The sequence below is a fragment of the Symphodus melops genome, assembly GCF_947650265.1.
Source record: "Symphodus melops genome assembly, chromosome: 5".
NCBI classification, from domain to species: Eukaryota; Metazoa; Chordata; class Actinopteri; order Labriformes; family Labridae; genus Symphodus; species Symphodus melops.
In genome coordinates, this window is record NC_136695.1 from 7225100 (window position 1) to 7245064 (window position 19965).

Sequence of the window (19965 nt, forward strand, 5' to 3'; positions counted from 1 at the left end):
TTTTGGCTCATATGTCGGTACATGTCGGTTTTATTTCCAAGACCTTGTACTACTTCATCTGTCAAGTTTCAAAACCACCTTACCACTTTTGGTCACATTCTATAGAAATCCATCAATCTTTATGAGGTTATTACTTTTTGCTCAGCCACAAAGGTTTACCACCTTCGGCTGCAAATTTAATCAAAAACCTGGTTATTGTCCTTATTCTGTGGACCGTATGGCTAACCTTCACCTGAAAAAGACCACGGAGGGGATGATAGATCAACCACTTCTTCAAGACATTTTGGCTTTGGGGGTAGGCCAGGCTGTTAAAAGTCCTGCCCCAGAGAGAATCTGCTAGGCCAATCAAAAAATGTGCTGTAATACAGTATAGGCTATAACAATGCAAGGCCAGTCTGGGAGCAGTTCTTCCCTGTGATTTAAAAACTGTTCCAGGACACTGTTCGTGACTCCAGGGGTTGCTAATTGGTATGCAACTCCCATATATTGTTTAAATGATTTGCTGCACTTCATCTCTCCAGCAAGGGTATTGAGGGAAAACGAGAGGCAGGTAGGGATAGAGAATCGGATACAGAGAGAATGCGTGAGATCTAAATGGCTGTGGAGTAACATGACAATAGTGCCTAAATCTCTAAAACCTGCTCAGGCCTAACGAGTCCTGAGAGTCCTATCAAAGCGGGGTTATTCTCCTTGTCTCGTGCCATTTCAGCCATGTCCTCATTTTCGCCTTTTGTTAGGCTATTAGGCTAATATCTTATGGGCCATACTTTGGCCATAAAGAACTCCCCTGCCCTGTTTCGTTCACCCTCTCTCCAACGACTGCCTCTTGACCTACTCTTTTCGTTTTCAGCTGTTGTTTGAAGCTGCCAGTCCAGTCCCCAATAAACAATACAGTGTTATGAAGGAGATGATTCATCGTTTTTAACAACTCAATCACATCTCTTAGCAAGAGGGGTCAACACATTTATACCAGAGCAGCAACCAAACGTTTAAAGCCACCACTGAAAATGCACAAAACATCAATAATGCAGCAGAAAACAAAGTGTGTGAGAGTTTGTCCTGTCATTTGATATGAGTTGGAGATGTTCAGAGCCACCTGTATAGCCCTCATATACTGTAATATATTACATACCTACCCTTGCCAATATCTCCTGCTTCAAGTACTTGAATCCAAATATTTGGTTTTCAATCCAGTTTTAATCATTGATGTTTTGAATCCTATCTTTTGATGAATTGGGGTTGGTCATACAAGTTAACCCAAACCTCTCAAGCACAAACTTATGCCCAACCAGCCATCTGAAACAATTACCGGTACATGAAAATGTTAACTAAATACAAACATGGATGAAATTCACACACACACAAACACAGTACAACTGCAAGCAAAAATAGTTAATTATATCTGTCTAGGAGCATTGCGGGAGGGATGCAGGCAAGAGACTTAATTGGAAGACATACTGTAACTGATAGCAAAGGATACTTTGAACAGCCAGTCTGGTTGTTTTAGCACTAAATACAGTACATGATACTGACCAGGTAAAATATTTTGATCAACGTTTTTTTCTAACATTCTGTCCACATTATTTCTCTCCTTTCTCTTTCTTTCAACATTATTAGTTGGGTAAGAAATACTGTGTAAATGTCAATTCAAGGCATAGAGACTTTCATAGCTTAAACAAGAAAAAAAATTTAATCACACATTTCTCATCACAAAAGTCTTCACTTTTATTATTGTGATGATCATCATCTTCAGAGCTCAGCATGATCCTACACAACTTTGTTATCCAATCTACACAATATTCAGTTGAAATACTTTCAAAAAAAAAAAAAAAAAGACGGAGAGGATGGAGTCAGCCAGCTAGACTATGAAATAACAAATAAAGAATGAAAATAAATTATGCGTCCTGAGTGTGACACCAAGTCTCTTTGAAATGTCCCCAGTGAGATCATCACAGCTCAGTTTCAATTTCCCTCCCGTTTCTCTGCCATCTGAACTTAACCCTCTCTAACTCTCACACTAATCCAGGCAATGTCAGGTGAACCACGAGTCAGCCTGAGCTTTTCACTGAACTTTGTTCACTTCAACTTCAAAATCCAAAGCCAAGATCCACAGGCCAAATGCCCTTATCACTCATAAACACAGAAAAAGGACACATGAGGACAAACCTATTCTCCCTGGACTGGTCTGTCCTGGGAGTCAGGTCTGACAGAGCTCATCAATGTGCAAAGACCAGAGACTTTCACATCTAGTAAGGAGAGTAGACTGTTCAACAATTCATCACAGGAGGGCCTCCGATTTTATTGTTCCTCAATTCTTTTGTTTTCTTTTCCCAGTCCAACCATCATTACCTTGATAAATTATTGGCTTTACCAGAAAAATTAAACTACATAAATAACTCCGCAATGAAAACATTATCCCTCTAAAAAGCGCACAGCAGCCAATAAAAACCTGTCTGACTTCCATCAAGCTACTTGGCTTTGGTTTAAAGTTATGTATTACTGAGTAGTTCTGCCTGAAGTCTTTTCATCAGTGCTTTCTCTCAAATATATATATGTGTATCTGGATGTATATTGCTTTTTCTCTGCAATTTATTTTTCCCAAATATATTGAATTGTGTCTTTCCAGAAATTCTGCCTGTCATCCATGAAACTTGGACTTTCTTTCCTGTTCTCTGCCTCGGTTTTTTTCCTTCTCTTTTTGCTGATGTGATACGGTTGAGATCACAGAAAACCAATCAGCAGGAATAGTTTTTGTGAGGCCCACAGCCCTGACCCCCATTAGATTTTGTTTTCTACCTTGTAGATTTACAGTCGGCAGTTTACAAATGTTAAAATGTTGCTTCCACATGTTCTTTTTTCCTTGTCCTCCTAGAGAAAAAAATATAGTTTTAAATCCCATCATCAGACTAGATCAGGCATTTAGAAACTAAACAACGTCTTTAAAATCCTGAAGCAGAACAGCAAGAACGTATGTTAGATTTCTCAGCAAAGGATTCATATTCTCAGAGAGCCAAAGGCTAATTTAAAGGTGAAAAGAAAAGCCCAGGAGATCGCTACTCAGGAATACATCTGAAAACAATGAGAAGCTCAGGGTAAGGCAGGTTCTTGAACGGAAACATGGTACGGCTGCCAGTAAGAACATCAGGGACACATACGAATAGAAAATACTTAAAGGCTAGATATATGAGAACTATTATGTCGTATCATTATGTGGGCAGACAGAAATCTTTGTCAAAATGAGGAAAGACAACCTTCACAAGCTTGTAGTGTGACTACAGTACAAGCTTGTGAAGGTTGTTTTTCCTCTGTAGTCACACAGTCTTTTCTGTGAAGAATAATTACATGTTAAAAACTGTTTTTTCAATGGTGATACTAAGCCAAATTCAAACAAACCTGTGACTTGAGTTAAATTAAAGGAAGTTAAAAGCAGCTATCTGCAGAGTATGTGCTCATGCCTACACATTGGGAAGCCCCCCTTGTTATTAAACTGTGTCTAGCTTGAATTTGTTAATAAAACCAGTCCTGTTACATCTTAAATTCAATGCATGTATTCAAATTATTAATGGGCAGCAAAGACATCAAGCAAGAGCATTTTTTAGGACGCTTTGAAGAACTAAAACCTCTGAGAATAATTATCTATCAGTGGGTAAGGATTATACTCTAACTCCTTTGTGTTTTGAGTGGAACTCAAAAGCTCCTGGGACTTGGTTGAAACACCACTCTACCGTGGTTACAGTTTTCTTAAGGAACCTGAAGTAAAAGCAGTATATAGGCAGTAACAACTTGATGTTCAATGACTCCAAGAAGTTGTAATTTGAGGATCAATGCTGTACTTGTCATATCATTATATAGCTGTTAATGATCATCTCAAAGTTGCTTAACTCCATCATATCGCTTAAAGACAGGGTTGGTAATTTTCTCCACATTCTGGTTGAAACTGTCTTAAGGTTGTGACAGAAAATAATTAATGTGCCCTAACCCTAACCCTGAAAAAGGAACAAAGAAAATCTGTAGCAGTTGTGAACCTGTAAAAACTTTGACCAATGTCTGCACTAGTTTCAAGTTTTATGAACTTGAAACATGCCTCCCTGTCTCCCTGCTCATTCTCTATCCCATGCATGTAAGTGAAGGATGAGACTTTTGAGTGGGGAGGGGGGTGGGTGAAGATGGAGCAATGAGGGAATGCTACTTACTAAATCATGCTAGTTTTCGAAAATTACCAACCCTGCATTTAATCTAGTTTTGGCTGTGTTGTAATTTAAAAATCCTAAGCAATTACAAAGTGAAAAAGAGCAGAGCACTGGGCTAAAGGAAACTCTTCCCACAGAGAAACAAAAGAGTTACAGAGCAATATGGAGGACCGGCCTTAGAGATAAACAGCTGAGGAGTTGAAAGCAATTAGCATTGATGGCCAGTGTACTCTCTTCAGCAGAGTGTTGCAGACAAGCTGCAGCCTGGTTTAACTTGTATACTGTGTCGGAACCAAAGGGACTGTTTACTGATGACTCTTTCTCAGAGAATATACTGTTGACATGTGAGTAAGCAAAGATGCTCGGGTATATGGAAAAGCCATTAGTTCAGTTTGGACAAAACAGATGGGCAAAAGTAACACCAGGAGGACAGACGTTGTGACCTTTCAGTTGTTAGTTTTTCAGGCAAAGGAAGAACTGTAATGGACTTTTCTGGACTCAAAGAAGACATTTTCAACACAACACTTGATGTAGGGTAAAATCATACACATGCAACGGTTTATTGTTTCTTTAAACTAGTTCAGTGAAATGAAAGTAGCCATGTCTTTCCATTGGATCACACAAATAACATCTACAGGGAAGCATGAGAAAGAAGGAGCAAGCTATTAAGATCATAAATATATCATAGGAATATTAAATAAAAAACACTTCTTCAGTCAGACTCTGTATTGTGTCATGGACAGCTCCTTAACCGAGAGCCTGCTCCAGCTCTCTCCCACCCCCACCCCCCAGGTGGAAGTATAAGGGTACATATGAATGCTGTATTGTATATGTGTGTGCACTTGATGTTTCAGGTGTTCCTCGGTCCACTTAACCCCTAACATTAATAAAAAAACACATTATAAGGGGTTCTTTTCTGTGCATTTGTACACTTGTATTAATATGTACTTAACATTTTTATAAGATTATAAATAGTGTTGTTGGGCTTACTGTATGTTTCTGACACTTAAGTGAAAAGTGTATCCATGACAATATCTGAAAAACAATATTTTCTCCCTTTCCCTGTCCGAACTTCTCTGTTCCAAGGAATGTGTCAATTTGTGTCCAGTGGATACAATGTTTCAACCCAGAGATGATAGTATCCATTTAGAGAAGTCTGGATGGCATCCAAGAACAGATGAATACTACATGATCTTGTGAGTGTGTCTGGTGTGTCTGGTGGAGGCAAGCACGTGTTTGTACATGTATAAAAACTGCCTACTGTATGTACAAGCCTGTGTGTTTTTTTCTGTGAGGTAATATTTATTCTGTGGATTTGTGAGAGCATGTGTAGTTAATATGATTGTTCCGCACACGGGGGTCTGAGAAAGCGGAAAACTGGCATCGAGGAAAGCGCCAGACAGCCAAGCCACTCATCTATTCTGGGCATCCAGAGCCCGCAATATTACTACACAAGCAGGGAAACAGGGGAGGACATGCCTGGATATTTGGTGTTCTCCTAGAATGGGTTCATTTGGGTGTCAGCAAGCTGTAGGGTGTTATGTAACAACATAGTAACACAGACTTTCTGCATAGAAACAAGGTTACATACAGTAAATTGTTGTTTGTCCAATTCTGAATGACCATATCCTTGAACAAAGGAATGGCAGGCATTACAAATGCCAAGAGAGACATTCATGTCAATGCAGTTTTTATCTGCACATCAATCTTAATATAGAACACATCTGAAAACCAAGACTGACAGAAGAACTTGAACACAACAGCCAAACCAGTAGTCATCAATGAATGAGGATGGAGTAAGAATATCAGTAGTGTACCTTTGGCAAACCTACCTGTAACTGTCTTAGTTTTGACTGGGCTGCTGGCATAGTCTGATGCCTGATTGGAGGGCTGTCTGGCCAGTGGTGTGCTCCCTATCGACATCTCGTCCTCTCTCCTCTTGGCCAGAGGAACTGTACCTGGAGTCTGCAATGACAGCACACCATGACTGGAACACAAGCCAATGGGAAAGGAAATATTTTGTGTAACTGTATCCTAAATACTTTTCCATGGAACATGTAGTAATTCAATCAGTGTGCATGCTATATAACTATGTTCAGTATATAGCATTCCATGGCTTTTAGATCAGGATTGCTTAAATGAGTCTAAGCAGACATAACACTTTATTGCAAGTTGTAATACATCAAGGGAGGCTGAGAGACAAATAGAAAGGAACATTTAATGAAACTCAATAGATACAGTAAGAATTCATGATAAATTGAGGCATTGCAGAAGTGTGTGTATCTACGTCTTTATAGATAATATAACTGAGATTAAGGTTTTTTAATTGCTCTTTTGTAAAGTGTGTTGAGATGACATTTGTTTAGAATTAGTGCTATACAATTAAAGATTAGGTTATTTATAATTGATTTTTATACCAGAGGTTACTTTCAGCCATTCACACAACATTTCACACAATGATGTTAGAGGCTATATAATCTCCAGTCCCCCCACCACCAATTTGACGTTGTTTATTGAGCGCCTCAGGTCTTATCAAATTCCTGCAATCCTGACCCCGCGACTCACTGTCCCTTCCTCTGTCCTTCACAGGCTGTTGTCTGACCTTCAGCTGAAACCTCCTCTTAACTCGCCAGGCCTTCAGAAGTGGCCCTGAAAAGCAGCTGAGGCAGATGGCCGTGCAGAAACAAAAGCAAAAACACGCACTGCCACACATTTACTGCAGTACGTCCAAACACACAGGAGCCAGTGTTGTGTATACTTCACACTGGCTGCAGTTCAAATCTTCACATCTGTTCAGCCCTGTTCACTAACTGCCTCCAGAGTAAGGGGATGGTGCAATTAACTCCATCTCTCTTTGTCTGTCAAACACATGCATGCTGACGGTCTTTCCAAACTGCAGCAGGCATGAAACAGAGCAACTTTGAGAAAAATGCATGTAAATATATATACAGAAAATGTGATACTTTCACATACTCTACTATATTTATGTGCTTTTATGGGGTGAACCTGGGCTATATCCAAGGCAATCAGATTAAGCATGTGTGTGTGTGTGTGTGTGTGTGTGTGTGTGTGTGTGTGAGTGTGTGTGTGTGTGTGTGTGTGTGTGTGTGTGTGTGTGTGTGAGAGAGAGAGAGGGCACAAAGCATTCAATGTCCATAACCATCACCATGATCCCTGTCAAATAAATAGAGAGAGACTGGATGGAAGACAGACAGAAAAGCACATGGAAAAAGGTAGCAGAGAAAAAGAAGGAAGAAGGGAGGAAAAGGGGGAGGAGGTGGGTACAGTTAAATTTCCCCAAGGCAGCTTGGAATGACTTAATCAATAGAAAATGTTACAGGTACATATTTAAAATATGTAGGTTAACCTTGTAGCGCATCACAAGTGTAACTTCTTTAATTGATGACATAAAGTGCCAGGAAGAAAAGGACCATTTAAAAATGTGACCGAGGATTGGGTACCTGTTGTTGCCTACTGCTTCCTCTGTGAGGTTGGTACAACATCCATGTACAGAAGACAGGGTCGACGTTTACAGCAATGCCTTGAACACTGAGCAGCAGGACTGCACCTGATCAATGAAACAAACAAAAAGCAACAAATTGAAGATTGAAGTTCTCAACACTGAAGAAAAAAATAGGATTGATGGATTAGTCATTTACATAAAGAAATTGAAAAAGTATAAGTTAAAGACAGGTTGTGGATTTTTCTTGGCTTAAAAATCCAAATAACCATTTATAAAACACATGGCAACTTTTCATTCACACTCAGAATCAACATCAGGATTATTCGACCCGATGTTTTGGTGCAAAAACAAATTAGAAAAGAAACAAAGCAAACATACAACAATTAGTTTGACAATACAATACTTCAATGATTAATACAAGTAAACATAATCCAGATCAAAAGATGCAGAACTTGACTTCAGTAAAATCTATCTTAACTCAAAGAAAAACTGGCTTGAGGGTGTTTGCCGGAATTAGTGAAGTATTCTAGTGACCTGTTAGTTATTGGGCCTGTTGGAATGCAGAAAAGAGCATATTGTCTATAACACTGTTCAAAGTGGTGCAGTACTATGCCAAGAATAACATTTTCTTTTGATAAATTTCACTGAAACTCAAGACTTTCTCTGGATTTTGGTTAACTCTTAAATAATAATCTTTACCAGCAATAAGTGGGTCCTGAGGTAATGCATCGGAATCCTATCAATAATGATTCCCATGCTGGCAGGATTAGCACAGGGTCTCTGGCTTGCGCTGGAATGCCCCAGCATGATGATAGGAGGATGTGTCAGCTCTAGGACTTAGCAGTTTAACGGAACTTTAAGCAGGAGCCCTTGAGGTTGTGCAAAGTTCCCCCATAACAAAGCCTGATTGCTTGTTGCTTTGCCTCAAATGTTGGTGTTTTGAAAGCCTGAATAGAGCGCAGTGGAAAACCTTCCCTTGACACACATATGCACACACATCAGATCTACATTCTCACAGACACACACAATTTATTTCATATTAGCTCTTTAGTCTGGCGATAATAACTCCCTCATCCATTATTCATTGTAAACAATGCAAATAAAACAGCATTCATTTGCTGCACTCTAAGAGCTGACTGCTGGCCTGTGTACATGCAAAGTGAATTATTGCAGGCATGAACAAGGAATAAGAAATGTGTGTTAATCATTACAATAGAATATGTGTTTGCTGTGTATTTATGTGTAATGTTTGTTGTCTATGGTGTATGCTTATCTCCAGTATATTACAGTGAATGAACTGTATTCTACTTAACTGAGTTATGGTTATAACTACCATAGAGTGCTTTCTGTGCAAAGAGCAAACTGACGACATTTCTTTCTCTGCTCAAGGATCTATCTTTCTACTTATTTTTTTATTAACAAACTCGTTTACTTTGTGTCTCTTATCTTATTTCCCCATCCATCTTTAACACTGCACCCACTATGTCTCACTTCCAACAAACTTAGAGCCAGTTGCTCTCTGAATTGGTAGCCTGTTGCACCAGCTATGTGCATGTATACGTTATATTTTAAGTAAAGTGCAAAGTCCACACTAAACGCTACGTGGAAACTAGTTGGTTTTGTTATCAGTGTTGGTTTTTCTAAATACCGTGTTTGTTACAGCCTTGCCTCTTGTGCTTAATTGTGTCTCAACAGACTAGCATTAGAAAATAACATCTGTTAACTGCTTTAGATTCACAATTACAGACGAAAACATGTGTCAAACATGACAGCAATATGATAAGGTTATAACTAGAGCCTGCATCCTTGATCTACGGCGATTGTAAACTAACAACAGTGACATTGAGTGGTGGAATCTTCAAATAAAACTTTTGGTAATGTTACTTCTCCACCATTGGTCGGTTGAAATTAGTTCTGCTTAAAAATCAAAGTGTAAAAATCAAAGTCATAATACGTTTCTGAGAGACAGAGAGCGCACTGCAGACAGACAGCCAGTAAAACCCTCCTTTAGAAGATCCATTGTTATCGTGTATCTTTTAGTCTTATAACAGAGAAATTAATGCACTTACAAATATATAGAAAAACAAACTTTTTCAATGAGAGCAACTCCACTGTGGCCTTTGGCACAGACTTGATGTGAATAAAAGCTCAAAAGGCACAAATATGTTATAATTTGAAGAAAAGTCACAGTTTACAAAGTTGTCCATGTTGTTGTGAAAAAAGCCAGTGCAGAAGTTCTTTTATTATTACTATTATTTTATTGCCTTGAGTGTATCTGTAGCGTTTTAAGCACTGTGCCAGCAGCTGCCGTTTTGTTGTGGCTGCGTGTCATGTCTGCAATGTCAGTCATGACCATTTGGATGCATTACATCAACACTCGAAAGGTCCTCTTTCTGAAACAAACAGGCCAAACTGTCTATTAAATGTCTTTCCAACTGTAGTTTGACAGTGGCACAGAAACACAATATGTGCTAACCTTGGCTTTGATGCTTTGAAGAGCAAGTCTTCACCATTCACACTGTTTTCTTGTTTCATCACTGTGTTGATATTACTGCAGAAGAGTGACACGTCCTTTGAAGCGCGCAGCACCATGGAAAGGCCATAGCATGCTTAGAAGGTGACCTCGGCAGCAGGCTAACTGTTGTTTTTCTCAGCTCTAACAGGGTGGCATATGGGTAATTACAGAAAGTGATGACAATGATAACAGGGCTAGTTTTCTTTCTTCCTAAATGATTCCTCAAGAAAACAGCTCAGTGGCCAATAGACTCTAAAGACACACAACCACAGAATGTTCGGTCAGGCAGCTTCAGAAACACACTTACCTTGACACCCACAGTGGACCTATTAAAGTCAAAGATGTTTTTTTTCTTTTTAAGACCAGTAGGGTTACAACAGAGAATGGGGCTGCTGGTGTTGTTTTACAGCTGTCTGACATCAGGCTGCGCACAGCTCTTAGGCATCAGTAGAGCGAGAAAAGGCATATAATCATTACGCCCTGAAACGGTTCTATGATTTTCTTTCTGGGCTCACAGCCACAGTGATCTTACATTCACACAGCTTTCTGTCTTCAAATCAAATCAAATTCAATGAAGTTAAGTGTTCCATGCATTGACATAATCTACTCAAAATCTACTTTTGTCCAGTCACTACGAATATTAAATGTAATAAAATGGGAGCAGTTAGGTCAGTACAAGTTTAGAATCAAGTCCAAAATTGGAACCAAAATCCCTGATTGGGGTTAAAGAGGGCACAACCTCGCAAATAAATGACCATGACCCCACCATCAGAGTTAAAGACAGGCTAAAAGGGGTAGTCGGCGCTCACCACCCGCCCCCAAAGGAAAACAGAGAGGGGACGAGTCATGTTCAAGCTCGCTAATCGTGCCCTCAGAATCATTTCATTGTTGGACCCAAGGCAGCGCTGGGACCCTCTGTCCAGCTTCTACAACAGAAAATAAATAAATATAGCCCAGCTCGTGTCAGCCAGATGACTTCTGACAGGTTTGGTTAATTTCGAAGCCAAGTAGCAAAACAAAACATTACGCCAGTGCGCAGGGCCTACGCTGCCTTTAATTGCTTTTCCGATGAGCTCATGACTTGAAGGTGTCCTGGAGCAAGTTGTGCAGCTCAACAGGTGTTCTAGTAGTGTGTGTTTCGCTGAGTCTGTGAGCATGGTTTTTTTTTTTTGTGTGTGTGAGTAAGAGAAGACAGAAAGAAGGGAAAAGACAAAGAGACAGAGAGAGAGAGAGAGAGAGAGAGAGAGAGCGAGAGAGAGAGCGAGAGAGAGAGAGAGAGAGAGAGAGAGAGAGAGAGAGAGAGAGAGAGAGAGAGAGAGAGAGAGAGAGAGAGAGGGAAAGAGCTGGAACTGTTGACACACCAAAAAGGGACTCAGCTGTGTGTGGGTGGGTTCAGGGAGCAGTGTGCACAGTATATGTTGTGTGTGAGTATTTATGATGGTAAATTGTCTTGAGCTTGTATAGTGCTCGTCTAGTCTTCTGACTTCTCATACCTACCCATTCACGCACTGATGGCATAGGCTGCTTTGTAAGGTGTCCATAAATACACCAGCTTATCCCATACATACACATTCATATGTTGCCAACCAAACAGCGGGAGCAACCTGGGGTAAAGTGTCTTGTCGAAGGACACGTTGGACATGACGTGTCGATGTGCTGCAGGAGCTGGGGGAATGAAACCACAACCATCTGTTGAAAGACAACTGACTCTACCACTGAGCCACAGCCGTCCCTATAGAGGTGCACGACAGCTACACACATACTGACTCCTGAAGCCACATCCTGTTTGTAACATCCACTCACAAAATCCCATCACATTCAGGCACCATTAAACAGTGCTGTTGTTCCCCTGCTGTGCTGTGACCCAGCAGCCAAGGGGCAACGCCTCTCAGCGTAGGGTAGCCCAGGGGTTCAGGAAGGACACAGGCAGGGTGAATGGAAATAGATCCTGGTCCACGGAAAGCCTGCTCTCACTCAGAGCCTCTGTAATTCTCTGCACTTGATGCGGATGTACACTAAATAAAAATCTAAACGCATTACTTTTTTTTGTTGTTTTGCCCTAATCTTTCATGAGTTAAAATGAGGATGGATGGATGGATGGATTTCTGAGTCGTGCAAGAATTTGTGGAGTCGGGCCGAATTTCGTCAGTCGTGTAGGAGGCAACGAGCACGGATAAACCCTTCCCGACCGGCAATCTGCTGGTCACAGGAAAATCAAACCTGTTTGATATTTTGGTCGCCCCTCATGAGGGGATCGCACGGTTGGAGCTGAGCTACAAGCCAATTCACCTGAGATCAGTGGGTTTTCCCTCTCAATACGCATGTGTGAAAGATCAAAATCAAAGAGAAAGACAGGGTTTGATAAAACCAGAAGAACAAACAAACTTGCGTGTTTTGAAAGGGTAAAATGTGTGTTTTTGTAAATGGAGCCTGGTGGACTTCAAGGGAGTGACAAAGGACTCACTTGTTAAAAAATATTCACTATTTCATAAAATAATTCACTATTACAGCTGTTACCCCTCTGTCTGTCCACTTTCTCCTGCACATTTCTCTGATATGTCCACAGAAATACATCTTTCAGTGTCTCCCACCTCAAATCACACCTAACAAAAATGCTTGAAGACAAAACTTAATGTGAACTGGTCCATGTCAGCAAGATAGCAAGCCTTCTTAATGAGAAATAAAACAGACTGGGTTCTGATTGCATTAATGTATCATTACAGTATCCATCATGTACATACAGTGCACTGTGTGAACTCTTAATGAGCCCCGGTGTAATTTAAGAGGGACAGGAGAGACACTTCTGAGCTCATTAAAATAAACAGACTTCTGCTTCTGCTCCTGCTTTCCCACAGAGTCTTTTGCACAGTTACCTTGAACACTTCTTATCACTGCTATCATTCAGATGGCTCATGGGCTTTCTCTACAGTTCAAGCGGAGTTCCCTCAGTTTGTCATGAGGAAAGGGAGGCAGGAAATTTTACAGCTGTCATTAGCTGGGGGTCCTTTCAAGTATTTTTTATAGAATAACAATCTAACAAAAAAAAGTCCATCACAAATGGCAAGATTTGAATTAAACTTAATGTGGCAAGACTTTGACTAATGGTAAAGTAAGAATATTCATAAAAAGTTATGAATTGAAAAAGCAAAAAGTACTGTATTGTTCATTTGATACTTCACTCTTTGCCAAGAAGGCGATACTGTCAATACCACTGTCTTTTTCTTTGTAGGTTACTTTGTGGACCAGTGACGTATTTATTGTGAATTTCCAAAAAAGATCCAAGGAGAATTCACCCAAAAGCGAGTTGCAAAGGTCATAAAATGTTGTTTTGGTTTTATCCTCAAATTTTTTTTACATGATATAAACATCAATTCATTGATCGACAGAAAAACCCCCCCAAAAAAACATAAGTTAAAATCTGTTTACAAGGGATGTGCAGTGTTTGCATGACAAACAAAATATTATTTATTAAGGTTCACTATGCAACCTTTTCATTTTTGTCATTGCAAAATAAATCGGAACTATATGGCCCTGTATTAGACAGAGCATGTCGGGTGAACTGAGACTACTTCACCTCGATTTTCTCCACTTTTTTACAGAATCTCCATTCCCTTAATCACATATGTTGTTCTATTTAACCTGTGACAGTTTAAAGTCACTTTGCTAATGAGATCACTTTGGAAGTTGGACTGAAGAATTTGACTTCTGACTGCACTGCAATATGTAGTAGAGTCTATTAATGTATTGTATCATCTCGTAGTCATCAATTCTACTGCTCTGAGTATCTTTATCAGGCTGTTCAGTCTACAGGTTAAGTTACGTCAATTATTAATAGCTAATGTCACCTAGAATCTTCTTCATTGATTTATGTTTGACATTCTCTGCTGGTCCCTCTCAGTTCACGATCCACAACCCAACTCATCCTTTTTGCTTGCCATAGTAGATTGAAGATTACCTCTCTTAAAGACATAGCCTTAAGTGGTTGCACATTTGACCCATTTTGCAATTTAGTATAATGGTTTCAGGATGACCTATTTTAGCTGCAATACAGGAAAGAAGGGATATAATGTAAGACGAAACATGAGTTTTGATAGGCTGTTTTCCTTGTACTAGAAGGGGTTCACAGCTGTGTCACCAATACAAGAATTTGCTCAAAGAGAGAACTATAACATGTTCCTCATTAGAAGCCATTTAAGCAAGAACAGGATTCATAAAGGCATTTTCTAAAATAAGGACATTGCTGACGTCATATAATGGACCTTATTTAGGTTTAAAAGATAAACAGGAAAAGTGAAAGCTATCTTACTGATGTAACATTAAAATCAAAACCTGGCTTGAGACTAGATGGATAAGAATGAACGCTCACTAAGGACCTTTGATTTTTTATGTCATGACGCTTCAGGGAAGGCTTCTTTTGAGTCTGGTCTGTAATTAGTCACTGTTGAATGAAGCCACGGTTTAAAAGCTCCTCAATGACAGAAGAGTAAAGGCATAGACTGCCTTGTTTTAGAAAGCTGATGTTTATGTCTGCACACATTTGAATGAGGACAAGGTCCTTCACCCATAAGAGCTGCATTTAATGCCTGCTATGCGCACAAACAAAGACTATTCGGGCCACCTTCAACACAGGATTCTAAAACGACAATCAGTTGCCCGACCGTAACAAATTATGGTACAAAAGCCAAGTTGTGTCCCCTTCTCTTGACACACCCAAATATTTCCTCAAGCTTTTTGCAGACCAAGAGGACAGATAAAGAGGACAGTGAGATGAGGTCGATATGAGACATAGATAAAGAACATGGGAGTGGAAGAGATCAGGAAGGGATAGATTAGCAAGAGAGGGGAGGCAAGAGATATATGGGAATTGGGAGGAAACGTAGAAGAGAGAGAACGAGGGAGGAAGGACAAGTCTTTTAAGGTAGGAAAGCAACAGCAGCAACTGCCAGAGGGGCCAGACTTATACCTCATCCTCTAATCTGAGTGTTATTTATCAGGACATGGTCAACGTCTAACAGAAAAGACCCTTACTAGACCTGCTATCTCTCTCGGCCTGGTTAAGTCAATAAAAATAGTGTACTACTTATCTAATAAAAAGTTGGGTTCATAAAAAAATGCCCACACTACTGGTGCACAAAGCATATTACATAATGGAAAAAACTAAATAAAGTTATATTGTTTAGATCTTGTAATGTGATGCTGGGACACAGCAGCCAGTGAGAGCAGCACAGGTCAGCTTGCTAACCATTGATTTCTCTTAAGAAGCCTTTTAAAAAGAAGATGCCATTTGTGGCCATTGTCACAGGAAAACCCCTGAGGAGTGTATAAGAGAAATAGAAAATCATACTGTCATTATCATTGTCATAACCATTATCATACTGATAATGTTTTCTAGATAGACTCATCCAATCAGGAAAAATCCAGTAGAATAAGTGGCCTTTTGAGGACCACATGGGAAGAGAAGACTTGTTTAAGGAAAGGTTTTTATTCATTTTTCAGCCAACAAACTGCACGTTCTGGTGCCCGTGAAACAGCTACGCAAGATTTCTCAGGAACACGAGTGTAAGCTTTATCAAAGTTCACAAAACAAATTAAGATTATGGGCAGATATCTATGGCCTATCAAAACAGGCAGCCCTTTTCAAAATAGGGATCACAATCTTTGTCTGACAATCCACAGGCACTGTATTCCTTTTCTCCATAGCCATTAAGAAGCTTGTCAGCCAAGACATTTAAACAATGTGCAGAGACTGAAGCACTCAGGGTACATCTTGTCCATACCAAGCACTACTTCACTGACCTCTGCAAGGGATATGGATGAAGCTTCCCCGAAGTCCTCAGACTGCCTTTACCCTAGAAACATGTTGGTGGGGTTCAGGGGCTTCTTTAAGTACTTTTCTCAGTGCTTCACTAAAAACTCCATCTATTTTTCAATGATTTTTTTAGCAGTACTGTTTAGAACTACACACAGCAGAAAAATGCAAACAAGAACCCTGCTGGATGGTCAATACAAAACCCATAAACTCTATCCTTTCTTATACCAAGAAAAATGGCCTGTGATGTAAAAACAATGAGATCATCTCAAAATGATCTCTAATAAAAAGCCTTTTAGCACAAGGTCAACTGCATGCTAATTCTCAGATATGCTAGCAAGCCTGACTAAACATTGACTCTTACTTCAGCCACCCTCTGTGACCACGACCTTTATCACTAATGGTGTTATGCATGTGACTTATATTCTCACAGGACATAATAACTGGTACAACTGTCAATAATTAGACATCTACAATGACAATAAAAAAGAGAGAGAAAAGGAAACTGAAATGAAAAGGAAACAACATTTCAATTAATAAATAAATAAATTAGATAATGGTAATTTATTATAATTAATTAACTATTGACCCCATACACACTTGAGGTAACCCTCCCCCAGAATCTAACCACTGAGGTCATTCCCAAAGCAGTTATGGCCACTCATTGAAAGACTAATTATGCAAGCTGTTTTCTTCCACATGTTTTTGCTTTCTGTAGCAGCTAATACAATAGTGATATAATTTAACAATAGCTAATAATAATAATTATAATAATTATAATTATAATAGTAATAATATGCAACAGCAAAGGGGTATGCTATTATTTAAAGCTTTATGAACTTGACTGCTGAACTGTTAATTTTAAACACGAGAAGGCCAATGGAAGCTATTCTCTAGTGGCTATTAGTGTCGAGAACAAGTCCTTTCATCTGCAGACCTTGTATATGCTATGAGGGAAAGAGAGTGGGGCTAGGACTGCCTGTGTTTACTGCCTGTTTATCTAAGTGGGCATGTGTGGAGCTTGGGGGCCGTGACAGGTCAAACCACACACAGAGAGAAGAGTCCAGGGTCCTCAGAGGACCACTAAAAGTGATGAGAGTTTACTACTACTGCTTGATCCATAACTCCTGCTGCTGCTGCTTCTGCTGCACTCACACACGTTTGTGGTAACATGCTGACATACACTCACCCTTGACTAAGAGTGATGAGAGTTTATTACTACTGTGTTGAGACTAATTGCCCCTGGGCAAGAAGACAAGTTGAATGTTCCTGTGGACCTTAAGGCCCCTAAGGCAGAGAGAGCAAAACACAGCCATTACTCTAAATCTGCTGTTTTATAGACAAAAAAGAAGTATTGAAAAAAATAAAATGTGGATTAGGAGTACTTTACTTTCAGTCAGTTATAGATACATTTCAAAAAGCAGTTGTCCTCACTACGATCATGCAAATACAACTGAGTCTCGACAGGATCGCACAGCAAGAATTTAAACAGTAAGGAAGAAATTTGCTGTAGAATAGATGGTTCTACTGCTAAACTCCTGCATAATCTTGATGTTTTTGTACCAGTGCCAGCACAGAGGACTGTTTTACCTACCAAGTGCTTGTGATTAGTGGATACTGAATAACCTACCAGCAACCAGTCAAGCAGTCTGGGTTGTTTTCTCATGGTACAGGGCCTGTGTATAAAAAGGACTAAATAAAATAAACTTATAATTTGACTGGAATTGGAGACAACAAGTGCTGCTGCAAAAAGACTGTGATGTGTGATTTCTTGCGGTTTGGGTTAATCCTGATTGAGGAGCCCCTGAGTTGAAATGTCAGCAATTTGAGACTAAAACAAAAATAATTACACCCAGGGTTAATGAACACATCTGCCTGAGGCCTGGAGAGCAGGAGAGAAGAAGGAGGAGAAGCAGGAGAAAGAGAGGCAAGATATCAAAACAGACAGAAAGAATATAGGTACTAATCTCAAAATCATAGCCTTCATCTTAACAGTAAAAAAAACAAGTAAAAGGATAAATGGTTGTGTGCCCAGGCCCAGTTGTTTAAAAGGTTACATGTAATAAGAATGATCCAATTCTGCTTTATTGCGCTGCAGGATGAGGTAAGCCACTCTTTGTCTTGGTCTTTCAACCAAAAATCCAACCTGAATCCATTCCTCAGCTCTGTTCACAACTATCCACATGATTGCAATCAAACTTGAAGGTTTGAACAACTCAAACTGGAAGTTTGGGATAAAATGTCAAATAACCTGATTTTATCTGATTTTGTATTCCTTGTTTTCCCTTTAATCAGGCCACTTTCAAGTTTTGATCAAATCTGGTACCTTTAATAATATCAGATAACATTTGAATAATTGGATCCCGCTTAGAGCCTTCTCTCAAGTCTAATGACCTTCATGGCGAAAGGATGAAACAAAGAATGGTAACACCATGCCTCCTCTTTATTTACACCCATCACCCTCAGGCTAACACTTGTTTTTTCAATCTTCTTTTTACTTTGTGGTTTTGTCTACACACCTTATCTCAGTTATGCAGGGAGCTTCCCAAAACAATAACATTGATCACTGGTGGTAGTTGCTACATGCACTGCTGTGCTAATTGGTATGTATCTTTAGCAAAGCACTCTGGATGTTTAGTTCTAACAAGGCCTGTGCATGGCTTGGTGCAGTTTGAAACTTCAATGAATATTTCAGCAGAAAAGTATTGTATCTAAATCAGGTAATTGGTTGATGGACCCAAAGTTGCCCAATGAACTGTATTAACATATAACATATTAACATGAACATTCATCAACAATTCTTTAAGTGGAGGTTATCTTTGCTTCTTGTCTCTTTCTCTCACTTAAGGCCTGTAAAACTATATGTCAGCATTCACCATTTTTATCATAATATTTAAATAACATCCAAGGCAACCAATCATCTTCTCATTAACACACTTATCACAGGCTTGGTGCCCAAACTTCCTGGAGGACTCATTTGAGGTAAAGTATCATTCTTAAGGTAGATAATTATTTTTTTAAATGCTGAGTAATTTTTGGACAGTCAGAACAACATGTGGCTCAATTATCAGGTATTAAGAAGCTGTAGTAGTTATTTTCTGTGAAGGCCAGGTTTTTTTCATCCAGGCCAGGTTTTTTTCATCCAGTCAAGTTTGTTTGTGTGTACTTTACTTCAGGACACTTCACCTCAGCACGTTTCATCGTCTTATCTCTGAAAGCTGGCCGGTCAGTGAACAGCTGTGTTAGGGGAATGCATTCAGGCAGATAGTCCTTCAGAAACAACAGAAACCCACATCAAAGCAGCTTCATCGGTGGACCACAATTACAAACCTTTATCCGGTGATTTAATGACTCCCCTAGACTTATCATCACTAAGTTACTGGCATTACAAGAAAATAAAGACAAGAAAATGATTGGTAAGATATAAGATGACCCTAATTATTTCATTTGCTCGTGTCTTTTTCTTTCATTCCTTTTTTCGAGAGCCATTTCTCACATAATGCTTTATAATGCCACCAATAGTTAAACACAGCATTCCTATTTAAGATTCATTATTCTTCATTTTGTTCTGCAAACCATATACACCTTAACTACAGCAAAACACAACAAAACAAAAAACACAAAAACACACACCTACATACACACCATTGTGTTGGAAAATGTGCAGTCACTGCTTTGGATAATGGGCTTTACGTCATGCGGACCTATAAAGCAAGCTCAGTTATGGGTTTATTTTTCTTGGATATATCAAATAAGTTATAAAATAAGAATCTCACTGACAGACTAACAGCTTAATAATACGGCGCTTTTCAAACTTTAAAAAATGTTCAGTAAAATTGCTGTTAAAATAAATCCCCGCATCTCCTCAGGCGTACAAACTTTCATGCCATCCAACATCTTGTCCAACGTCACTACAACCACTGTTGTATGTCAGGTCTGCTATATTGTCAGGTTACCAAATTTCCCCATGGAATTAATGAAGTTTTTC

The 19965-nt window shown here is 39.4% G+C and overlaps 1 protein-coding gene across 5 annotated transcripts in view; it reads right to left on the minus strand.

Moving 5' to 3' along the window:
- The window catches only part of vps13b (vacuolar protein sorting 13 homolog B), a 265939-nt gene that overhangs the window by 152515 nt on the left and 93459 nt on the right, over positions 1 to 19965 (minus strand). For all 5 annotated transcript variants that reach the window (XM_079344752.1, XM_079344753.1, XM_079344751.1 and 2 more), the window contains 2 exons: positions 7652 to 7758; positions 6023 to 6155 (listed from right to left, as the gene is read on the minus strand). In XM_079344752.1, the coding sequence (XP_079200878.1) occupies positions 6023 to 6155; positions 7652 to 7758 (240 nt within the window). The remainder of the gene's footprint in view (positions 1 to 6022; positions 6156 to 7651; positions 7759 to 19965) is intronic.